The sequence below is a fragment of the Euwallacea similis genome, chromosome 12 (genome assembly GCF_039881205.1).
Source record: "Euwallacea similis isolate ESF13 chromosome 12, ESF131.1, whole genome shotgun sequence".
NCBI classification, from domain to species: Eukaryota; Metazoa; Arthropoda; class Insecta; order Coleoptera; family Curculionidae; genus Euwallacea; species Euwallacea similis.
The window spans coordinates 1,126,129-1,150,693 of NC_089620.1; the positions used below are offsets into that span (position 1 = coordinate 1,126,129).

Sequence of the window (24,565 nt, forward strand, 5' to 3'; positions counted from 1 at the left end):
CAAAAAAGCATTTATTAGTGAAATATATCGGTTTGGGAATAGGAACATGATACGTTTTAAAGGAAATTTAGTTGTTTTTCTCCATATTTGTATGGGGTAACTGAGAATAGTATACAATACCACCTCTATTTGTTGGAAGGGTGGGATTCTACACATAAATTTAATACCTTTAATACTTCCTAAGGTAATTGGGATTTTTCAAATTTTAAAATGATATATTGTTCAACTCTAAATTGTGCAGCTTTGATCCCATTTAACTGACATGGTGTCTTCTATGGTTGCGGAGATGTCCATAGCTGAGCTTTAGAATGTCACATTCCTTCCGGTTTAACCGGAAATGACGCTAACTTTTGATTTCGAAATCAGGCAACCTGTATCAGTACAAGTTGACCTTTTGGTTTTTTTTTTATTGGCATAAAGTAATTTTAATTTGATTCGAAAATAATGAGTTGAGAAACAGATGTTCATAAATCGCTTTTGTTTGGGATTCTTATTATCGGAAAAATTCTATATCTTAATTGTTTTTTTATGTAGTAGTTATTTTCACCCAAAATGTTTTTTAGATTATTTTTAGCGCAAGTAGGGTGGATCCCATTCAAGAATGGAAAATCTGAACATTTATATACATTTAGACACCCAAAGTTTTAAAATCTTTTAAAAATGAATATCTACAATAAATTCTTTGACAATAATAACAATAAGTTCTTTGAATGAAATGAAATAGATAATAAATTCTCCAAAAAAGTTATCAAGTTGCCCTTGTAAGTGATCTAAAATTCAAGTTTTTATGTAAAATAGAAAAATAGAAAAAATATAGCCATATTCTTTTCCACCCGGAAGATCCACAAATGCTTCACTTCCCTTACACGGGATGTTGATTTCAGAAATATGCTCGCATAGCTCGCACAAAAGTATTTAGTTCAATTTGGGAGAGTAATGTTACAGTAGTATACAGGGTGTTTTTTAATAAGTGCCCGATATTTCACAGGATTATTCCTCGGGTATTTTTTACATAAAAAGTTCATATAAGCATGGGTCAGCAAGGCCTTACTTATCGAGCTATAGGGTGTTAAAAATGTATTTTCATATTTGTTTTTTCTAAGTAATTTTTGAAATAGTATTGAATTTGGATTAAACTTGGTACTTAGGGGTTTTGTAACATGAGAAACTTAAATTTTATCTTAGTTCCACTCTTACATGTAGAGAACGCTACGTACATATCTTTTTCTCTTTTGAAGTGTTATAATTTTTTCGCGCATGCTTGTATCGCATTTTTTAGCAAAAAAATAAATTCCTCTATCATTTTTACGTAAAAAAGGTATTCTCATCAAACGTCGCTATGAACAACTGTTTTCGAGATATTTTGATATAAAGTAATCGATGCATGTGCTTTTCAAAAAGTGAAATTACAATATTGTGTAAAATAACTTTTTAATTGACATAAAAATTGCAAACGCTAATTTTTAAACAACAATAAACGAAGAAACGCATTGATAAAAAATTAAATCAAAATCATAATAAATGTTGAAAATAAAAAAAAAAGATAAAATAATACTAAAATAATATTATTAATTATTAATTTTAATGATAAAATTTAAGTTTCTCATGTTACAAAACTTCTAAGTACCAAGTTTCCTTCAAATTCGATACTATTTCAAAAATTAATTAGAAAAAACAAAATTGAAAATAAATTTTTAACACCCTGTAGCTCGATAAGTAAGGCCTTGCTGACCTATGTTTATATGAACTTTTTGTCTTAAAAATACCCGAGAAATAATCTTGTGAAATATGGGACACTTATTAAAAAACACTCTGATAATAAAATAACTACATTAAAAGCAGTATTTAACAATTATTATGTACAGATAAACATAAAGTAACTGAAATGATTACAAAATTAATATTTATTATTATACGAAGCATTTTCGGAATATGGTTTATATAGCAAACTGGCATTATTTTTCGATGTAGAATCCATGGTTAAAATTTTTCGCAATTATTAAAAAACACCTTGTATGTAAATACCTGTATTTCAATAAACCATGGTCTTATTATTTGTGGGTTGCGGCTATTGGGTCAATTAGAAGAAGTGAACCAATAATGGATTTTCTACACTAAAAATACGTGCACAATGATTTATTGCTACATTTACGGTTACTTTATGGCACCCAAATACCTAACCGTTCTCAAGCAATTATTTGTTTCAATCCTCCAACATATTATCATTTCGAAATTCGTTATATTTGTATTTAACACGGCAAATACGAAGTAGCTTCACGCAATACCTTAAGGACAAAAATGTCTGCTCAAATTTATTATTTCAAAGTACCATCCATCACGATAAGTAGTATTAAATTCTAAATAGATGGGTACTTTCGTTTTCAAATATTTACACGTAGCAGACGGTTATTGTTTTAGTGAAGTGTTCACGTATACTTGAAGGCTGATTTTACTGCTGTGCGACGGGACGACTTTCATAAGTTGATTACCAAATACGGATTTTAAATTAAAATATTAGAGCTCCGTGTTTCGAATTCTTAGCCTGCAATGCTTGACCCTTACTCATCTTCCCTACTGGGGCAAACTCTTTTCTTTCTTCGCCTGCGTTAATCAAATTATTGTGTCAGTGGTAAATTGCATAATCTAATAAATGATAATTTCAACGACCTTTAAGAGTCACTAGAATGTAAATCTGTTTGTAAAATGGACAATCGAACTTTTGCAACAATTGCATCTTTTATTTTAGCACATTGTAATGGACGACATTTTCTGATTGGCATATTTCTCCAAGTAAACGCGAGTAAAAGGTTACATGGTACGACAATTTCGAAACGAAGTTACTTCCTTCTTGAGTTAATTAGTTTCTCTAACGCCAGCAGTCTCTCTCGGTGTTGACGTAGTACATCCTCATGTAAATTTGAAGCCTTATCTTTAACCACATGAGGCTCAGACTCGTTTACAAGCAGTTTCCCTTCAACAACATTCCTCGTTTCTCGATTTACCGGGGCATTGTAAAAAATAGGAGGATTTGTGGTGGTTGGGTATTCTGATGAATCCTCCGTTAGAGTGTCAATATCATTAGCAGCCTCAGAATCCGCCGAAAGGTCGAGGCCAATACCTAAAAGCATCATTAAAATTACATTGATATCCGGTGGTTAAGATGAACTTACCTCCTGTTCCTTTGGATTCATTAAAAATCTGGATTAATGGCAAAATCCAGGAGTAACTAGGATCATCAACTGATTGTGGTAGCACTCCAAGAGTAAAGTTGGCCAGTTTAATTCCATGCGTAATTAAATCTCTGGCCAAAAGCAGGTTTTCGTTGGTATACAAGGAGGCCAAAAGCCTGATCACTCTGAGCTTCAAATTGAAAGCTCTGGTAAGAGCTTGTAATTGTTCAGAAATTAAGTTAATAAGGTTTTGGAATAATATTGTCGCCATTGGATTGTCCTTAGTGTTGTTGGAAACATTGTCGGTGTCTAGGGTGCTGAACTGGAAAGACGCGGAGCAGTAGGCGCACACACTCAAAAACAGGAACTGGAAATTTATGATTTAAAATTTCTGTAGCACTGACACTCAAACAGTCATAACGGGCCGGTTTTTTCAAACCCCTCGTAACTCTCCAGCAAGCTAAGTTCCATACAAGCGACGAATTTAGAGCAGATCATTGATAAATTTCTCTATTTCTAAGGGAATTATCTTGCTGGCACAGCTATCAGGAGTTTGAAAAATCGGGATTTAGACCATTATACTTCTAGGCACAAAGGAAAATCACTTACGGAGATCACTAGTTTGGCCATGTTCAGTTCGAATTAAATTGTTACAAATAAATGGGTGGTCATTTGTTAAATATATTAACAAAATATGTATGACATAATTAGGAGGTCATTATTTTCTAATGACTGCTAATATTTTACCCAACCTGTATCGCCAGAAAATTTTTCATACATTATACGGACATTTTCATTTACTTTCTAATTTCAAGAGAAGGGCTCTGCTATTTCAATTAAGTTTTACTTAATTTAATTTTTATTAGTGCCACAAATTCGCTATTAATTTTTTCCTTCTCAATTCTCCCTTCTTCTATTAATTCTTCTTCTATTCATTAGAAATAATGAATAACTAATTTTATGGTCTTATTATACAGAATCACCTCGGGAATCGTAATAAGAAATACAAACTAAGTTTTATGATCTTTTTAAGGGCCTCAGGGCTTTAAAGGCTCTTATACCCGAATATTATAAAATACGTTTTATTACAAGCGCATCAATATTTTATTTAATTGACTCTTTTAGGGATCAAAGAGTTATCCAAGTGTTTAGACTTGCCAGAATTGAATTTTCTAACATCGTTTCCATATTAATCACACAAGCATCGTGAAGATCATTTTATTCACACTGCAGTGTGCCATAATAATTGCCGATTATGATGCATGCGCACTAGAAAATACTTATTATTATAGTACGCAAATAATTATTTAAAGCCTTTTTTAATTGACGTGCGAGAAAACAGCGCACTTGCCCACACGCATTTGAGTGCGAAAAGTTGTAGTTCCCTTGCCGATTGACAGTGACGACGTTTCACATGACGTTTATTGCTACCTTTCCGCACTGACTAAACGACTCTGACATCAGTTCATCAAACAGAAGAACCGAGGTCACAACATGCTCGTGGGAAAGAAAATTGTTCCTAACTATTGCAAAAGTTTTCTTTCCCACACTTGATTGTTTGCCCGAACTCCGCTTTGCGACGTTCGTGCGGGAAAGCGTTACCCTCTGTATCTGTTAGCAACTATTTCCTATGAGAGAGCGGTTTTATTGCTCATATTAAAAGTAGCACTTTACCACACGTGAACATTATTTTCTCTTTACCGCACGCGAAACAAAGTGACACCAGTAATCGTTGTGGACAATGTCAAGTCGTGGCGACTGACATTATCAAATAAGATCACGTTGTCACAGAGTCCATTTTATTCGCAAAGCATGCCAATATGTCATTGAACCGAATTGAGCTTACAGAAGGCACAATTCAAGTTAATACATGTATGTAACATGTGCGAAAGTGTATTTAACGGACTCGATTGCAGACCGAACTCCGCTTTGCGTCGTTCGGTTTGCATGATACCGGGTGTCTCTGGGAAGTGGTGCGCCCTTGTAACTTTTTTGTTTTTGTGCAGATTAAAATTAAATTTTAGACCTAGATGTTTCAAAGGAAACCGCATTAAAGGAAGTATTTCTGAGTTCTATAGAACATCCAGTTAATATTAAAATTCTATCAAAATTATAATTTTAAATTAAACACCGAAGATGTCGTAGCGTATTTGGATTTCTCGTGTAATTTCGCATGCAAACATACACTTTTTGACAATTTTCTATGGACCATTAGGCGATAATGCCCTATATATCCAGCTTAAAGCAGGATTCCTTGTTTCGTTTTTTAACGCAAGAAGTGTAGTTGAAATTCTAAATTGGGCTCAGAAAATTGACACATGTCATATCTTACGTTGCTCTTACCGCTTACGTTAACGAGTGTCTTACGTTACAGTCTACAATTTAACTATCAATGTGAACTGTAGGTTACCTAACCAAAACAAAGTTTTAACTTTCGGTTTCGTCTTAATATGTAGCTATAGGCAGGTGACCTAGTCACATCGAAGAAGATCTGAAGACTCCCGGCTGTTATCTGTCTCGAAGGATGGGACCAATGCTTTCTGCGAAGGGGGGCTTCATGATGAACTTTTCTTTTGCTACCACGTTTAGGGGATCCCCACCCGAATTTTGAACCCTCGTCAGATGTTCGGGTATAAATAATGTGGAATTGAGGTTATTGATAGTTCAGTTGTTTTTGAAGTGGTGGTGCTTTCTGTGAAATAAGATGAGGATATTTGTGGTACGTTTTTTGAGTAACTATGATGGTGCACTCCCTTTATATCCTTAATTATTATTTTGTTAAAGACAACATGGCAAAATTAATTGAAACCCTATAGATATAGAATATACCATAATAGAATATATTCTAATGGTATATACTATAATAGAATATACTCTAATGGTGTATACTATAATAGAATATACTCTAATGGTATATACTGTAATAGAATGTACTTTAATGGTATATACTATAATAGAATATATTCTAATGGTATATACTATAATAGCATATGCTATACAGATACGAGTTTCATCTGATAGCACATTAGCGCCAGACCCCGAATTTGCACAATGAGGAGAGAAGCGACAAATTGGCATTAGATGAGCGCGGCAATGGTCTTATAAAACGTGTATGTTAAATTAGTTTTTCATCTGAGGTCGAACAGGAATTGTAATAAAAATGAAAAAAATATTGAACGCTTAAATTAATAAATTGAATCATCTAGTAATTTTACGATTGCAAAAATTTAGGTTGGCAGCACCGCGGAATAGTTGACGTTTCTGGACGTTATTTTCTTAATTTGGCCATTTAATTTGTTATATTTTAATAGTAACCAACATAACAGAGAAAAAATAACTATGTAGCGGTAGGGTAATATAGCTCATAATCGCACTGATAGCAAGGCGGTAAAGTAGTTATAACTAATATGAGAATTCACGCGCATAAAAAATCATACATTTTAGATGAAAATATTTTACAGCTTCTAGTTTCTATTTCTCAAAGTGAAATTCATGGTAAGACCTATTTATTTTCAGGTTACTGTTATAGTAGAGTATGTCTTCCATTTAGGTCCGGTTTGTCAAAGTCCTGGTAACTTCGCTAGCAAAAATATTTCGATTGCATTGGAGAAATTTGCCGGTAAAGTTGCGAGGAGTTTGAAACATCGGACTTTAAGAGCCTGGAACTAAACAATAACGGTCAGTTTTATGGGTTCACGTAAAACAAACCTGAAAGTTAAATTGAGGAATCAGTCAATCAGGTGAAACCTTGCAATTTCTTTTGCATCTGGAAATCCAAATGGGAACACGTGAAGCATATGCACTTCTTATGGAAAATCATTTACGTTTTCGGGTACTGTTGCAAATTACTGAATAACGGTGACAGATACTAAAACGTTACAAAAGGGCGGCACCCTTTTTAAATTGAACAGCGAATTTAAAAAGCGTACGTAAAATTAAATATCGTATAAAAATTGTATAAAATATCGTCAAACAGCAAGGGGCCCGACCCCCGATTAGGACTTCGTGCAGATTCTAATGAAACTAAATTTAAAAAATTCAATCAGCAACTAAGGATTTTTTTACATGGTTTATATAGCGGACTGGCATCATTTTTAACCCAAGCTTTTGCTGTTTAGCTTTGACAGCTAATTTCGGAACGCCCTGTATACAGCCAATAAAAAAAAATACCAATAACAACCATTTGTTTACCTCGAGCGAAATTAAAAATAATCGGCCCTGTTGCTCTTGATCACAACCTTAACGGTGGCTTCGGCAGTTGATTGACAGAAAGACACCTAAATAAGAAGCTCCATGCTACAACACGAAGATGAACATGTAGTAATTTGTTATATTTGCACAGCTCTTCAATTCGGCTCAAATGCTTGGAATTGCAATGACCCAAATCGCCGTTGAAAAGACCGTTGCCTAACTCATCTGATGACCCGAAAAATCATTAAGTATCATCAAAATACTATTAAGTAGCCTCGTTTCGTCACAGTCCTGCGTAACAATTATTTTGAAAATGATTCATATTTTATAATGAATTATTGTACGCGATTATTGCACAGTGTGTATCATTGCTTAAGATAACAACATTAGCTGATGAGAATTTCAACGTGGGAAATCAAGAAAATTAGATATTCCGTTTGACACTTGACTGGATATTTTAATTTTAGATTATAAAATCCTTTATGTTCCTTCCTCTTACAGTCCTAGGGCAATAATTATTTTCTGCTCTCTTGTTTAATCTACATACTTATTTCACGCTTCACGCTCAGAACTTTAGTTTCCCTTTAATTCGTTGACCTGGCCTCGTAAGCAGTTTAATTAATATTATAAGCAAGATTATGCATTTTGTACAACAATAAGCGTCCTCAGCTTTCTTCTCAACAATAGAAGAAACGCACGTTACGTTATGTGCTCTAAATTTTTAATGGGATCGTTCAGTAAGATGAAAATGTCGTAAATGGTAGCAGGAAGTTGCATGCATGGATGTGTTCGCTCATGTTTGTCTCTCCCATGCAAATAGAGAGCTTTATAAATTTCTCTCTCTCTAGACATGCACCAATGCAACAAAATAAACACAACAACAACAGAGTTGGGTGTTCTCCGGTTGATGATGTTTGTTAGTGAAAGTACAGAAGACACTTATCAAAATATCAAAATTGGCCTATAAGTTGATTAGCATTTGCTTATGGGTATACAAGTTAATTAATTTTGTTGCTTTGTTATGCGTTCCTGTACTTTTATTTTCACTATTAGCACATTAATCCATTGCTAGTGTAGGCACGTTTGATTATTGTAATGTGAGTTCGTGGCGGGTACCTTTTTGCAATTAAAGCTAAGAGTGTTACCCATAATATTAATGCATGTTCGGTATGAGAGGTCTTTAAATTACACATTTAAACATGTACTAACTTAAAGAAATCAGGCACAGATTGCTCAAGTTCGGATGGACACAATTATCGACCAATCTTGACCAATAGTCCAAACAAAATTTCAGTTTGTTTCGAAACGGACTTGAGTTTTAACACAATTTGTTCAACGTGAGTCTCTTCGAGAATAATGCACTTTTTACGAATTCGATTCTTTAAAACCCTGGCCATTGGGATGTCGAAAATCCTAAGAGAGTCAAGTAGGTCAAACAAAATCAAAACTATGGAAAATATTCGATATTTGCTCGAAAAGTTTAGATTTTTCCCTAAGCTTATTGGAGGTATTTTTCAATATAAAAAAGTATTAATAAAGCTCACTTCATCATAGTTTATTAATTTATGAGTTTGACACAATAACAGTAAGGGAATTGAATAATGATAATAATCAATGTAATTTCAATAATAATTTCTTAGAAGTTCAATTTCTAAAATTTACCTGAATAATTTTTTGCTAATTTTTTCAAGTATTTTTTGGGAAGAGCTGGAAGCCCTACGAAATGCATGCGACCAACAGATTTAAATACACAAGCCTGGAAATTTGAACGCGGACTAACTAAAGTCATAATTAATTGACAAATTAACTAGTTAACTAATCAACGAAATTCACTCATTAAAACATCAAATTAATCTGAGTAATGAAGTTTGATAATTCGAGCAAACGATGTAAACTTTTACTTTGCTTCACAGGTCATGAAAGGAATATTATCGTGGATCTCTTAGAATTTTGTGTAACTTCTAGGTAATCACCACTCTTCTAGCGGCTACATGGGCAAAACCCCAAGGTTATTCTTACCCCAGCGCACCAAGTGCTCCTGCTGACAGTTATGGGCCTCCTTCAGGACCCCCACCAGGCCCTCCACCCGCGAAATACGGACCCCCAGTCGCACCCCCTGTAGTGCAGAAGCACGTGTACGTCCATGTGCCTCCACCAGACAAAGATGTTCAAAAACCTAGAAAGCCTATTGAAGTTGCCCCCGCACAAAAACACTACAAGATCATATTTATCAAGGTTAGAAACATTATAGATTATTGGGGTGGAGTAATTATTTTCGTATCTGGGGAGTGAAATATTTTTTATGGGCAAGGGAGAAGGATTTTGAGAGTAATCCACCAGAGATATTGCGCAGGAAATCCAAATAATATTTTTCCATAAATTTTGGCGTCTGGTGAAAAAGTGATGAATGAGAAAAAACGTTTTTAGACGCTGCAATTAATACGCAATAATTTATTATACTCCAAGTCTGTAAAGTACATTATTATTATTCGAACGTACAGTTTAAATCCTGTGGCGCGGATCCAAGACGTGATTTTCATATAAATATTACAACCGATACGATTCTTTCCATTACTGGATTTAACTAGATTTAATAAAATTACAATAAATTTACCTAAATTAAACATCAATTAAATCCGAAACAAAAAAAGACTACGCGTCGTGACTCATGATATCAAGGGTGGCGTTTAATTTAACGCTCATTTCCATGGAAATTATACCAAAATAACAATGGGGTTGATGACATTGCGGTCGATTAGCTGCCTAGGTAGATAATGAGCCATAAACGAGTTATTATTAACTTGTTATTCTTCAGTTTAAAAAAAAGTGAAAAAACGTATTTTACAGTTATTCAGTACACCCAGTAATGGTGTCTTATGCATAAAATTATTAATCAGGCTCCAACTCCTCCAACTCCAACCGTCCCAGTAATTCCTGCCCAACCTCAAAATGAGGAGAAAACGTTGGTTTACGTTTTGGTGAAGAAACCTGAAGAGGCACCTGAGATTAGCATTCCTACTCCTGCTCCAACTCAACCGAGCAAACCTGAGGTTTACTTCATCAGATACAAGACGGTAAAATTGATCTCGGGGATAAATTTTGTTTTGAGCTAACCCTTACGTAAATATAGAAAAAGGAGAGCAGCGGACCTTACCCGGAGAGTGGTCAGCCTGAAAGTGGATATCCAGCGGCCGGTCCCCCACCTTCCGAATACGGACCTCCAAGTGGAGGATCAAATGGATACAAATAATGAGCAAATGAATTCCAAAGAAGTCACAGTTAAAAATTGTTAATTTTTCTGTTTCATATAACCACGTTTCCCTGTTATGTCTATATTTTTCTCTTTGTTCTTCCCAACCCTTCAATTTTAGATATGTATTATTTTTTTTACAATAATTAGAAAATTCCTTTTATAATTTTGTATATTGAAACCTTTAAAGAGAGGTATAAGAAATTGGTGACAAATATATTATTTTTTTAGAAATTTAGGTTTTTATATGTTGTTGGTAGGTTTATTAATAGATTTTAAATGACATTTTCCCAGTGATACGAAGGTACCTAAGACAATTTATTATATTCCTTGCTGTTTGTCGTGTTTAGGCTGATAGTCATTATTTGTAGATCTGAGTTGTGATTGTTTATCTTGTATATAGTTTGTATTTATCTTGTATTTTTTGTTAATAGTAGAATAACAACAGATTGTATTTTTATTACTGGAGGATAATGGTATTGTTGAATATGGGAAATATATATTTTTTATATCCATATGTTATTATATTTTTATTCAATTTTTATTCGTCAGTGTGTTAGCCATGCGAAAACAGAAGTTTTTTCCTTCCTTTGGGAGAAGATAATAGCACTTTTCCACTCTATCTCCTTCCGATCTCTGCCGTTTTTTTGACATGAAAAAAATCTTCAAAAAGCACGGCCTGGTGTTCCGATAGCCGGGTAATGTGGGTTTCCCCGAAGTGCCTTCTTACCTAAAAATTTCGGAATGAAAGAAATCTTCTCCGACTCCGGAAATATCCCTGACGGATATATTGTTAGGATCGGAAACGACTCCAGTAGCTACTCTCTACTCCTCTCGTCTTATTTTAGGTGATTTCGTGCTCTCCTCATCTATTATTTTTTAGACCATTTACTTTCTCTTTGGGTTATTTCGATCCTGCTGTACTTCTTTTTGTCCTTCGTGTAATCTAGAGAGTTTTCGTGATGGCTTCGCGTCTCCCCATACTCGATTTGTGTTCTTTCGAATTGAGAGGCAATGTCAATCTTCCTCCTTCCAATTATTTTGTCTATGCCCTTCTAATCCCGTATTGTGTTATTACCATTTCTGAAGCATACATCCAGCAAAGAATTTTAGTTTTTCCTTCGGCAATGAAAATTATTCCTGGATATTTGTCTTTTTTTCCTAAGATGCTTCTTTTTGCGTTGTGGCATCAGTATGTGTATGGCCGTTCTTGGGTGGTTGGTTCCTTCGTCTTTTTATCTTGATCTTCTATGGCTTGTCCTGTCGCATTTTCTTCAAAGGCTGGTTTCTGATGATGCAGTAGGTCGTTGCTTCGGCAGGAACGCATCCAGGCATTCCTCGGTTTTACCCATTAAACATTCATCTTTCTGCCTTCTGCGTCGGTTACCTTCCTCTTCTTCTTCTTCCTAGGTTGATTACTCGGATTCGCGTTCAGGGGCCACCACGTGGTTAAGCATTCAGGGATCACCAGGTGAAAATGCGGTCTTTGAGCCTCTCCGTTATCTGCCTGGGGAATTACTTTCACTAGTTTCCGGAATTAGAAACCCCCCCTTAACCTTTTCCCTTGATTCAATCCCTAGTTTACCTTCAAATACTAAATTTATCCTAAAAATGAATTAATCATCAAAGCTGATCATACCCAAGATGATCATGATTGCCGGAAATCCTCATTAATCGAATTTCAAATATGACATCGTCACGTTTCACAAAGAGAAAGTTGCTATGAGGAAGTATCAATCATTTTCTATGAAATCGCCAAATAATCTGAGAAAAAAAATCAGTCCCAAATTTTAGTTTTTTAGTACATCCAAAAGCCATCGGATTTTTAAAAATTTTACAATATTGAACTCCAAATTGTGTAACTTTGTCCCAATTTAACCGATCTTGCATTTTTTAGGGTTACAGAGGTCCCCCCCTGGTTGAGCTTCAGAGACGGACATAGAGAACTGCTATTATCAGAACAGAGCTCAAAAATCAAGGCTCCTTCATGTGTTAGGTCTGAGCAGTGTTACTCAATTACCTCAATGTATACTGTGGGAATTCATATACATTGATACGGCGTATGCACAATGGGAGAAACCTTCCAAGACTTGATCATACAAGTCCCCTGATTGAAGACAGGTTTGAAGTTTCTGCGGATCAGGTCTTTGAATCAGCTCTGAATTTCAGGTGACTAATAAAATTGATTAAGAAAGACCTCTCCTCCTTGACCGATGTCAAAAGAGCAGCAATACTGCATGTTTTTGAATTGGTGACAAGTTCTTTTTGTAGGGAGTTTGGGACTAACGTTAGTTCAATTCAGATTAGGAAGTAAAACATTATACAGAATGTTTCTTAATTGATGGTACAAAATGAAATGGGTGAATCATGAGCTTATTTTAACACAAAAACTCCACATGGCATGTCCTAAATTGTTTCCATTTTTATTTACAGGGTGTTGAAGTTTAATTTTTTTTTAGATTTTCATTAATCTTTCTGTTGGTTGTAAAGATAATTAACTCAAAATTGGTAATAACAATCATTTTAGCATTGCGAACAAACTGCAATGACAATTATTTAAAATACTCCACAGGATGTTACTTTTCTCGTGGTTACTCTCAATATTTTACATCAGAACTTTTTTTATGACATTTTTAGATTTTATTCATTAACTTCATTTAATCCTTCATGTATTTTATGAACTTTTTTGCCTCTTCAGTTTTTTTAAATAAGAACAATAGTTTAAGAGATATTTGCGAAAATATCTAACCATGTTCGCTCCGATTGACCTAAGGATATAATGAAACGACAAGGTAGTGAATGCTGCAATTAGATATAGTAAACTGTGGAATTTATATTTAATTTTTTTTTTGGAGAAACTTATGATTACATATAAAAATTCCGCAGCTTACTATGCTAATTGCAGTATTCACTACTTTCCAATTTCATTATACCCTTAGGTCAATCGAGACGAACATGGTTAGATATTTTTGCAAATATCTCTTAAACTATTGCTTCTAATAAAAGAGCTGAAAAGGCAAACAAGTTAATAAAAGACATGATTGGCATTAAATGAAGTTAATAAATAAAATCTAAAAATGTCATAAAAAAAGATGTGATGTAAAATATTGAGAGCGACCACGAGAAAAATAATGCCCTGTGGAGTATTTTAAATAATTGTCATTTCAATTTATTCGCAATGCTAAAATGATTGTTATTATCAATTTTGAGTTAATTATCTTTATAACTAACAGAGAAATTAATGAAAATTGAAAAAAAAAATGAAACTTCAACACTCTGTAAATAAGAATGGAAGCAATTTTGGACATGCCTTTATGTGAAGTTTTTATCTTAAAACAAACAAATAATACACCCATTTCATGTTGTACCATCAATTAAGAAACACCCTGTACAACTCGCCACACGTGTTCCGTAGGAATCAGTTCGTTACACTAAACAGTACTTTTCCCAACTAGTTACATAAATAGCTGTTTCCACAATTTATCTCTACAACAGGGAAAATGAAAAAACTGATGAAAAATTTCATGTTGATTGTTTTTAGGGGAGGAAAAATCATTTTAAAAAATTTGTGAACTGTCCAATGCCGCATTGGTGACGATTTTCAAGAGAAATTGTTTACACATATGTGCGATAACGCGCTACGTTGAATTGACAAATTGTGTTAATAATAACAATATAACCGTTCAAAATAGTAATTACGAGCTAGGGCCTCTGAGGAAGCCGCTTGAAATTCATCAGCGAAAACTAAAAATTGTTAAATTTGGATAATTAGCCGCTTGTACGCCCATTTGAATAAACGACCATAACTTTTGTTTTCCATTAAAGTTTCGCAGCCCTCGGTCCTGCTATTCCTATTCTCTTTTCTAATAAGGGTCGTTAATCCCACGATAAGGGTCCGAATTCGGCAATGGCAGGATGCGCCGCAGGAATTATTAATTCCCATGTTTAAATTGAGGCCGATAATATTACGCTTGTTGGACTAACACCGGTGTTAAATTCGTCCAAGATCCGGTTTAAAGTCAATTTTGGGGTGTTAAGAAGAGCACCCCGGATGTATCCCGGAATAAATCATGAAACTACATAGAGGGAAATGTCGAATCTTATCGGCGTGCTGATATTTTAGCTCTAAAGTTTGGTATTGATGATAAGCGCTGTTAAAGTCAACCAGAGAAGGTACTTTATTACACCAAGCAATTCCCGATTTTGATGGTGATCACCTTGTCCTGATATAATTTCTAGCAAACAAAGAAAAGTCCAGAGGGATTTTTCATTAATATTCTTGTCGCAGTGTTTTCTTAGATAACCAACTCAGGGAAACATCAAGGCCCAATAATATATTTAGAAGGGAAGGAAGCAGAACATTATTAGTTTAGAAGCCCGCTGATAAACCATAACGCTTTGGGATTATCTTGCTAATAACTAATATTGATGCAGAATGGATTCGAACCTAATTACTGTGATTACCGTGTCCACATTAAGCTAATCAAAGGTGATCATTAAGAAAACTCAAGTAAGCTTAGAACCGTATCTGGGATCAATGATATGAATGAGGTCGAACCAAAACCATTATGAATGGAATGTAGATGACGAGTATAGGACTGCAGAGAAATTAGTCGAACATAGCGGTCTTCATTAGGGGAAAAGCACAAATTGCAACACGCATCTTATTCGTCACTTGAAAAACGTAACTTTGAAATCCTCTAAACTCGATATTTTCAAAATATATTGCTTTATTATAAAGCTTTTCCCCTTTCCATCTCAGAAACTGGTAGAGCAATGGCCTTTACCGCTAGCCCAAATCAATTACCTTAATTAGCCCTATACATATAGGATATTTCATAAACATACCGACAAACATTCAGGGACTGTAGAACTCATAAAAACGAATATTTAGATCGAATAAAGTTAGGCCCAAAATGGCTTTGTTTCCAAGATACATAGTGGTTAATTTCTTATTAAATTTTTTTTTTATATTTCAAAAACGGTTTGAGATACGGATATGAAACTAGGAACACGCCATGGCGAGATAAATGTGCATGTTCTGAAGCAAGCCGAATATTTCCACCTGCACCAGTGGCGTCCGTGCGGCTACTCAATGGGATGTTTTTAATGAAAAATATGGTGCCCCACGAATATATTTTTTTAATATTCCGTCAGTTCTTAACAAAAAAAGCTTATTTATATTTTGTTGCTCGAGTAACCGTTTTCAAGATAAAAATAATTTCCCATTTCTACCTCTTCCAAAAAACCGGCATAGGTTTCCAAGTGCGATTTATTTTTAATTTGCGGATATATTTTGTTAGACAAGAAATGTTTGTCTTCATGTTGTCTAGCTCTACTAAAAAGAATTAAATTGATTTCTTCCAATGAATTAAAAATAAACCGCCCTTGGAAACTTATATCGGTTTTTTGGTAGGCACAAGAATGATAATTTTTTTTTTCTTGAAAACAGCTACTTGAGCAACAAAACACTAAGGCCTTTTTTGCTAAGAATTAATGGAATGTAAAAAATATATTCGTATTAAAAAAGTCAGTAGTTAAGAATATCCCATTGAATGGTCGCACGGACGCCACTGGTGTAGATAGAAATATTCTGCCTACTTGAGAACATGCACATTTATCCCGCTATAGTGTGTCCCTAGTTTCACGTTCATATCCTAAACCGTTTTTTAAATATTAAAAAAACAGGAATTGAACATTCGGTATTTTGGAAATAAAGAGATTTCGGATCTAACTTTATTCGATCTAAATATTGGTTTTTATGAGCTCTACATCCCATGAAAGTTGATGGATATGTTTGTGAAACACCCTGTATATAGTATATAAGCGTTGTCATATATCTTGTTTTCTAAGATAGGAGATAACTTTGATTCATATTATTGTGGGGTGAAACTACCTCAAAATTAATGTTCTACGAACTGAATTTCCCCCAAGTTTGCCCACTTCAATTGAGGAATACGGGTTCAATTTAGGACCTATACATATTAATAGATTAAAACGGCTCCAAAAAGGTTTTGAAATTTTGCTGAACATTTTTTTTCCGAATTTCGTTGTCGTCAGCAACGTTCAATAAAGCATTTACTTCGTTATACGCGAATTTCGACTATACTGACCTTAGAGCACGCCTAGGCTTGCCGAGCGTTCAATTGCGGAAGCCTTAAACGTCCCGTAGTGTATTTTTACGTGCCCTTAGTTTATCACGTATCCCTAATTTATTTTTCTGCGCACCCAGATTATTTTTTACACGTCTGTAGTTTATTGTGACATCCCCTAGATTATCTCGTATCCGATGTTAAAAACTACTCTAGAGCGTTTTGGACACTCTGGCGGGTAGCCAGTTACTGTTAAAGCCACGATCCAGTCCCTGCAGATTTGTACCCCACGTCAGCCACCCAACGGCCCCTTAGGCTCAAATCTGGAGCAGGGTCCCCTTAGGGGACACTTCAACCTCATGAAGACATTTATAAATCGGGTTTCCCACGTGTGGATTTCTTTTCCGAGCGACGAAGTCACAATCGCATCTCCACACCAAGCGTGTCAGCGATCTAATATCAAAAATTGCACGTAAAACTGACGTCGATCGTTCGACGGAATTTTTCCTTAAAATTTCCGGAAAAGTGGAGAAGCACCTTATTTCTGTGCTTTTGTCACTATTCAAATTATAAGCGCCAACGTCTCAAGGACCCGTAGAGCAATATAATCGCCTCGATAAGCTCAATAAAGTCGCCCAAAGCGAGTCGTAATATCTCTTTAGCTCTTAGTACATGAGGCCAGGTGGATTCCTATATTGGCGATTTTGAAGGCGCGTTCTAAAACGCACTCAGCAAATTGGTTTTCCGATTCCTCAAGACTTCGATTGAAGTATAGTACCAAGATTCAAGACCAGTTGATTAGACCGAAAAACGATGCAACGAAAACTTCGAAATTTTCAATATTTGGATGTCGATATCTCAAAAATTCGCGAGATCTGTACGAATCTTTTAGATAACAAGATACTCTGCGGGACTCTCTTTGGACAGTTGCTGGTAAATATCATGCTCCCTTGGTCCTTCCTTCAATTAGCTCTTGTGTACTGTACTAACTTACACTGTTTTGCATGACATAGAATGCACAGCTCGACAATTTTGATTTATTTCAAGAGATATCAGGTTTTAGCAAATATAAAGTGACAATACTTGATGATCTAGAAGGCCTCATCGGTCCCACATCACATTTTAATGAAGTACACACAGGATGATGATTTGAAAACTTAGAAAGGCTATATCGGCGGAAAAAAAAGAGGTAAAAATTCCTCGAACCAATTTCTATAATATAATATTTAGGAGGAACCAAAATGATGTATTAACCGATCCGTTCTTGCTTACTCCCTCATTCTCAACCACTCTCAACCAAGTAATATTAAACGGCAACTCCCTACTTGTGATACCTTATTTTAAAGCTTTCAAAAAATTCTTTTTGATGATACCTTGCAAAGCTACCTTTGATCAAGTAGTTTTCAGCTGATTATGGAAAATCCAATTAAAATGTATGTTTACAATTCAAATTCAAAATTTTTAAAAATTCAAAGGGGAGAAAGGGTATCGCTTCGCTAAACAACGTTGTATTTGGCTACACTCCAGTTAGCTGTACCAAATTATACAAAAATTTACTGATACATAGATTATAATTTACAATTCCTTGGTGGTATTGAAAATTAGTGGAACCCTCGAATTTCCATCAAGCAAAGTGAAGGCAAAGCGACGACTAAAAAATTTCGTTCTCTTCGATTGCGAAGAGGATGCTCTGAAGAATGATGTCGATTAAAGTTTGATTGCCATGAAAAACTTCCATCATCACGATACTCTTTACAACCACTTGCTTTAAAAGCATTGTTTGAACGTAATTTACTGAGGGGATCTTATTTTCAATGTGAGCAAATCAATCGTGATTAAATCAAAGAACAAAACTTGCCAGTTGAGATCTAGGTCCAGGTCAAGACAGCCTCCCGTTAGAGATGACGATCTCCAGATAACTGACCAAACATTTCGTATTTCCAGGGTTTTTACGACCCAATTATTTTATAAGACCTTTCCGACTTTATTTTTATCTTTCATTCGGGTTTGATATTCTGCTGATGATGTAAAAATAACGAAGCTTTTTTTTATTGTCGTTCTTTTTGTCCTGTCAAAGTATTTTAATGCTGATTAATGTCTGTTTTGTTTCAAATTTAACGTTTCTAATCAACGCGTTTTCTTGCTTTCTCTACAAGCCTGTCATAAATTAGTTTTGTACTGTAAAAGGTTTTACCGCACGCAAATCGGTCTGGCATATGTCAGTGTCAAAACCGCTGACGTACGTATGTCACGTCGCCACACGATGCTCCCATATTGCTATTTACTCGAAAAAAGTATTAGGTGTACAACTTTGCTTCCGCCGTTTTTTTTCCGAATTTCGCGATTTTATTGTAAAAAACTAATTATACCTTTAGGATCCAAAGTATTGTCCATCGCTGGCCACTACTTTCTCCCATCTTTCGGGCAGCATACGAATCCCGTGTTGAAAAAATTGGACATCTTTTGAAGCGATCCACGATTCTATCCAATTTCTTACTTCTTCATAAGACCGGAAGTGTTGGTCAGCTAGCCCATGTGCCATGGATCGAAACAAGTGATAATCAGAAGGAGCTAGGTCAGGAGAATATGGCGGGTGGGGTAGGACTTCCCATTTCAATGTTTCCAAGTATTTCTTGACCACTTGCGCAACATGGGGTCGAGCATTATCGTGCTGCAAAATCACTTTATCATGTCTCTCGTTGTATTGCAGCCGTTTCTTTTTCAATGCTCGGCTCAAACGCATTAATTGGGTTCGATAAAGAGCACCTGTGATTGTTTCAGTTGGTTGTAACAGCTCATAATATATTACGCCGAGTTGATCCCACCAAATACAGAGCATGATTTTGGAACCATGAATAGACGGTTTGGCCGTCGACGTGGAAGCATGGCCGGGATATCCCCAAGTCTTTTTGCGTTTGGGATTATCGTAATGAACCCATTTCTCGTCCCCAGTCACAATACGATGCAGAAATCCCTTCCGTCTTTGCCTTGCAAGCAACTGTTCACAAGCGAACAGACGCCTGTCAATATCTCTTGGTTTCAACTCGTACGGCACCCAATATCCTTGCTTCTGAATCATTCCCATGTCTTTGAGGCGTTTTGAGATTGTTTGTTGAGTCACTCCCAATGATTGTGCCAATTCTTGTTGACTTTGACACGAGTCTTCGTCAAGTAATGCTTCCAAGTTCGCATCTTGGAAAACCTTCTTTCTTCCACCGCTATGTTGGTCTTCGACGTGAAAATCACCGTTCTTGAAGCGCTGAAACCACTCACGACATGTCCTTTCACTAATAGTGGCTTCCCCATAAGTATCTGAGAGCATTCGATGAGCCTCAGCAGCAGATTTCTTCATATTGAAGCAGAAAAGTAAAACCTCCCGCAAATGACGAGAATTTGGCTCGTACACTGACATTTTCAATTGCGAATAACTTTATGATGAAGACACAAATAGACTAATATTTTTATGAGGTTATGTTAACAGGTGCCCAAGGCTCCTGCATGCCCACATGGGGTTATTTATTTCGATCATTACTTACCGCTACATACATCTATTCAAAAACGGCGGAAGCAAAGTTGTACACCTAATAATTTCAGTTAACGGTTATTCGCAACAAACAAACGCTTATTTGATTGTCGGCATTCTTTCACTACTGTAATAATTTCTTTAATTGTCTGCTTTATTTTGCGGCTATTTATGCTCAACTTCGTTCCTCATTTGTCCGTAATAATCAATTCCAACTAGCGGACTGGTCGCAAAGCAGATTTGCTGGTAACTCGTAAGCAATAATACCCTGAATAAGACACACTTGTCACTCTGTCACTTGTATTTCCTGACAGCTGTCAATTTGGAGATATGACATAAACCAACTTTTGTTCAATGACAAATATAGCAGGTTATGGCGTTCTTGAAAAGCTCCCTTTCCACACTTTAAAATGAGAGCAATAGCTAGACGGGATTTTTCAAAATTAGGGAAATGGAATTAAAAAATTTTAAATCAAAACGTACGTTTGCAACGAAGCCCACAGCGCAAAGTGAGCTATTTCGGCCTCAGTTCGTCAAATGATCTCACACGATCCATTTTTGGAAAGTCCGAGAAGTATCCAAAGTGGAAATTTATGTCCACTCTAGAATGAGAAGATTCAAACCGGTCTAAGGCGCTTATCTAACACTGCAGATAAAAGTTTGAAATAAAATTCCCACTTAATAAATTGGCTCGATGGCTCCTATCGACATAAAAAAGGCCAGTCAAGGCATTGATGTCGGTTTAAGTGCAGAGCGAACAGTTTTCATCGGAGCAGAAATTTCTGATCGTTGACGGGGATAAAAATTACAAAGTTTTAATGAAATTTTCTGGCCACTGATTTTTCTTGCCCTTAAGCGTATTTTCTCGGGAAGGTTCCCTTAACTTTTAATTATGAGTAAAAGTAATTCCCGACCATGTAATAACAGTTCTTTGTGGCAAATAACAATATCTGTTTATACGTCTTGGGCATTGCAGTGTTATACATCACCCCGATGACATGCCCGTGCATTAGCAAGTTAATTATTACTGAAAGTGACAGGAGCAGATTTGTGAGCTGTCTACAAGATCTAGCTCAAAGATAATGCGACTCTAACTCACTTCACCGATGTCGTATGTCATTTAATTATTACTCGTCGGGGATGTCACCCTCATAGAAGTAATTGCGAGCCCTTATTAATGGTTGCCACCATGGAACTTTAATCTATTTTTTGCGTAAGCATCAAGATAACGAACAATGCGTAAACCTCTGAGAAAGTACCGAAACATGCCCATTCCAACCAAAATTTAGTGGCAAAAAACCGAAACTTCTTGAAACGATAATTAGTCATTTTAATTACCACATTACGCCCCCTTTCACTTTGCGCGTGAGGTAGGAATTTATAATCTCCCTCAGGAATGGGGGCTTCCTTCCCGAGTAGGCCGATCATTAACATAAGGCTAGAAGGGTTTATGACGTATGGGATGCCTAAATAATATGGAGTCTGCTGCTGTTGCGAAGAAAATTAAAGCGATAGCAGCAAAAACTTAAATTAAGCCTCAGGATTTAAGCAGCCGTTTTGGGGAGTGCTGAAATTTCTTAAGGGAAAAAAATTAGCCTGGATGTAAACTTGGTGAAAGGGGGCAAGCGCGGGGGTTTTTTGGCCCCCTCGTGGCTGCGAAAGATGTTTCGTGGAACTTTCGTTAAACAATAATTAGAGCTGCAAGGTCGCGAGTAACTACCAATTAATCACGTGCCATTAATGCAAATAGCGGTAACGTTTACACTCGGAAGTGATGCACGGTCTCGGAGCGATAATAGCGTTAACGGAATGCTAATTTAATCATATCAAAATCTCTCCCTAATATTAAAATCTCACATGGCAGTAACACAAACCATAATTTTTCTTCCTGAATAATTTCTCTTAACGCAATTAAACCCAGTTGCCACCCATTTCTCTCCACAGCTGAAGGGGTTTATTTGGAAAGGAACAAAACTAGACATGTTACAAAGTGAACAAAAACAATGGTTGCTATGTAATTTCGCATTTGCTCTTTCTCGGTTAATTCTGTTCTGTAATCCATAAACCCACATATAGGGTGGCTAATCCCTGAAAGTTGTAAGAGAGGAAAAAATATCACACATATTCCCACTCGACGAAATCAATGATTTCGATGGCTTCGGGGATTAGAGAGGCTCAAGGATGTATTTTTTAAGCTTGAATGGGTGTTTATGTATCACGATGGGCGGGTGACCTGTTGGGCGGCATGAATAATTTATTACACATCGTGTCCAATAATTTGGCTAGCTCACTCGATACCTACGAGAGAGCTCACCGCTTTAGTTCGCGTATTTTATTAGATAGCTTCAATTTAACTCCCTTCAGAGAAATAATATATTAACGCTTGCTGTGTTGAATACGAATAAACAGACACGTCTATTCTGCAACGTTACATCGCTACATAATGTTGAGCGAACGTGAAATACGCGATGCGATAATTACATAACCATAATAATGAGGCAAAGAGTCAAGTTGAAATCGTATTATTCACTCCCCATTTAGTGCATTTGACTTTCGGAGTAGTTATGTGAGCTGATATTTTCCGCTTGGCTACTGAGTTAGTATAACTACAAAAGCCAATTGATTATAACATATGGTGGCTCAGATCAGGGCTAGATGAAGTTCTAGATGTGAGTATTTTCCAATTTTACATACATTACATAGTGATTTACTTTGAATATTATTTAAATTATTACGTTATTTACATTATTTACCTTATTTACATAATTTACATTATTTACGTTATTGACATCTAATTGGTATACTATTATATTTGAGCAGTATATTAACACAGTAAAGAAGCTTCGAAGTCAAAGACAAACTTTTTTGGAGTTATTTTTGAAGCTTGCATGAGACCAGTTGTTAAAGTTCCGTCGATAAACGAAACCACGAAAACAACAAATTGGTTTACGAAAGTGGACTGCAAGAGGAATCCAGCGTACTGATCAAATTTTAGTTTTTAGCACGTTTGAGGATTGCATAAAATCAAAACGTAATTTTAAAGTTTAATTTATTTTCAACGTAACAATTGCTCAAAATGTGTGTTGTTTAATTTTGCAATGCAAACCTTACTTTTCAGATGCACTCACAAAAAAATTCCAAGTAATTTTTTGCCACAACTGATATTTGCTGTTTTTTGCGAGTGTTTTTACACAGTCGGAAAGAAGAATTTAGTTTGCATGTCGTATTCAGAGTTCGAAACGAAGCGTTGTTGCAAACTGGTGAAAATACTTTGTTTAACTGAATCGCTAAAAATTTAAATTTTGATGATGATTGGATGTGGTGATAGGGCGCGAATTCAAAACGAAGTTGTTCTCCTGTTTCGAAAAACGCATCATGACTTACCACTAATAAATCAAGGTACCATTAGTAAAATAAAGACATAATATCGAGAGATGGGTCATGTCAGAAAAGTATCGAGAGAGAGGCAGGCTGTTGTTAATGACGACGCTAAATTGAATTTGTTGCTCGCTCTAGAAGAAAATCCAGTCACTCCAGGTCGACAACTGACCCGTGATAGTAATCTTAATCACAAAATAGTTTTAAAAATATTTAATTATAAGGAACAACGCCCATATAAAATTCAAGCTGTTCAAGAGCTTTTTGAAGGTGATCCAGATCGACGACTGAAATTTTGCAATTTATTGATGGCTCATATTGATCAAAACCATTTATCTTTAGAGTGGATACTTTTCTCAAATAAGATTACTTTTGCATTAAACTGGCACGTAAATCGCTAAAACTGTCGTTACTGAGCTGAAGAAAACTCCTATTGGATGAGAGAGCTTCATACTCAGCGCCCATAGAAAACTTATGTGTAGGCCAAAATAATAAAAGATAGAATTGTAGGATCATTTTTCTTTGATGACACTATTAATGGAGCAAGATACTTGCATTTTCTCCAGCACGAACTAATACCAGTTCTATGCCATTTATTTCCAAATTCCTAACTTGACTGACAAGAGTCTATGGTTTCACCAAGATGGAGCCCCGCCACACTACCCTGTTATTGTTCGTCAATATCTGGATGGAATTTTTCCCGGTAGGTAGATTAGAAGGCGAGGTACTACTGAGTGGCCGGCAAGGTCTCCAGAACTTACACTGCTGGATTTATTTTTATGGAGATATCTCAAAAGTAAGATTTACATTCAAAAACCCAACAACATAGCAGATCTGCAGGAAAGGATAAGAGAGGAAATCACAAAAATAACACTAGAAATGTTGCATAATGTAAGGGACGAAACCTACCACACACTGTGATGCTGTCAACAAGTGAATGGTACACATTTTGAGCAATTGT

General features: G+C 35.7%; 1 protein-coding gene across 1 annotated transcript in view; it reads left to right on the forward strand.

Annotated features, from left to right (window-relative positions):
• The first annotated feature begins 5,770 nt into the window (after positions 1-5,770).
• Positions 5,771-24,565, forward strand: part of LOC136412636 (uncharacterized) — an 86,627-nt gene continuing 67,832 nt past the window's right edge. Inside the window, exons 1-4 of the mRNA XM_066395767.1 lie at positions 5,771-5,889; positions 9,327-9,596; positions 10,259-10,435; positions 10,492-10,612. Coding sequence (XP_066251864.1) covers positions 5,875-5,889; positions 9,327-9,596; positions 10,259-10,435; positions 10,492-10,611 — 582 coding nt within the window. The 5' untranslated portion in view covers positions 5,771-5,874 and the 3' untranslated portion in view covers position 10,612. The remainder of the gene's footprint in view (positions 5,890-9,326; positions 9,597-10,258; positions 10,436-10,491; positions 10,613-24,565) is intronic.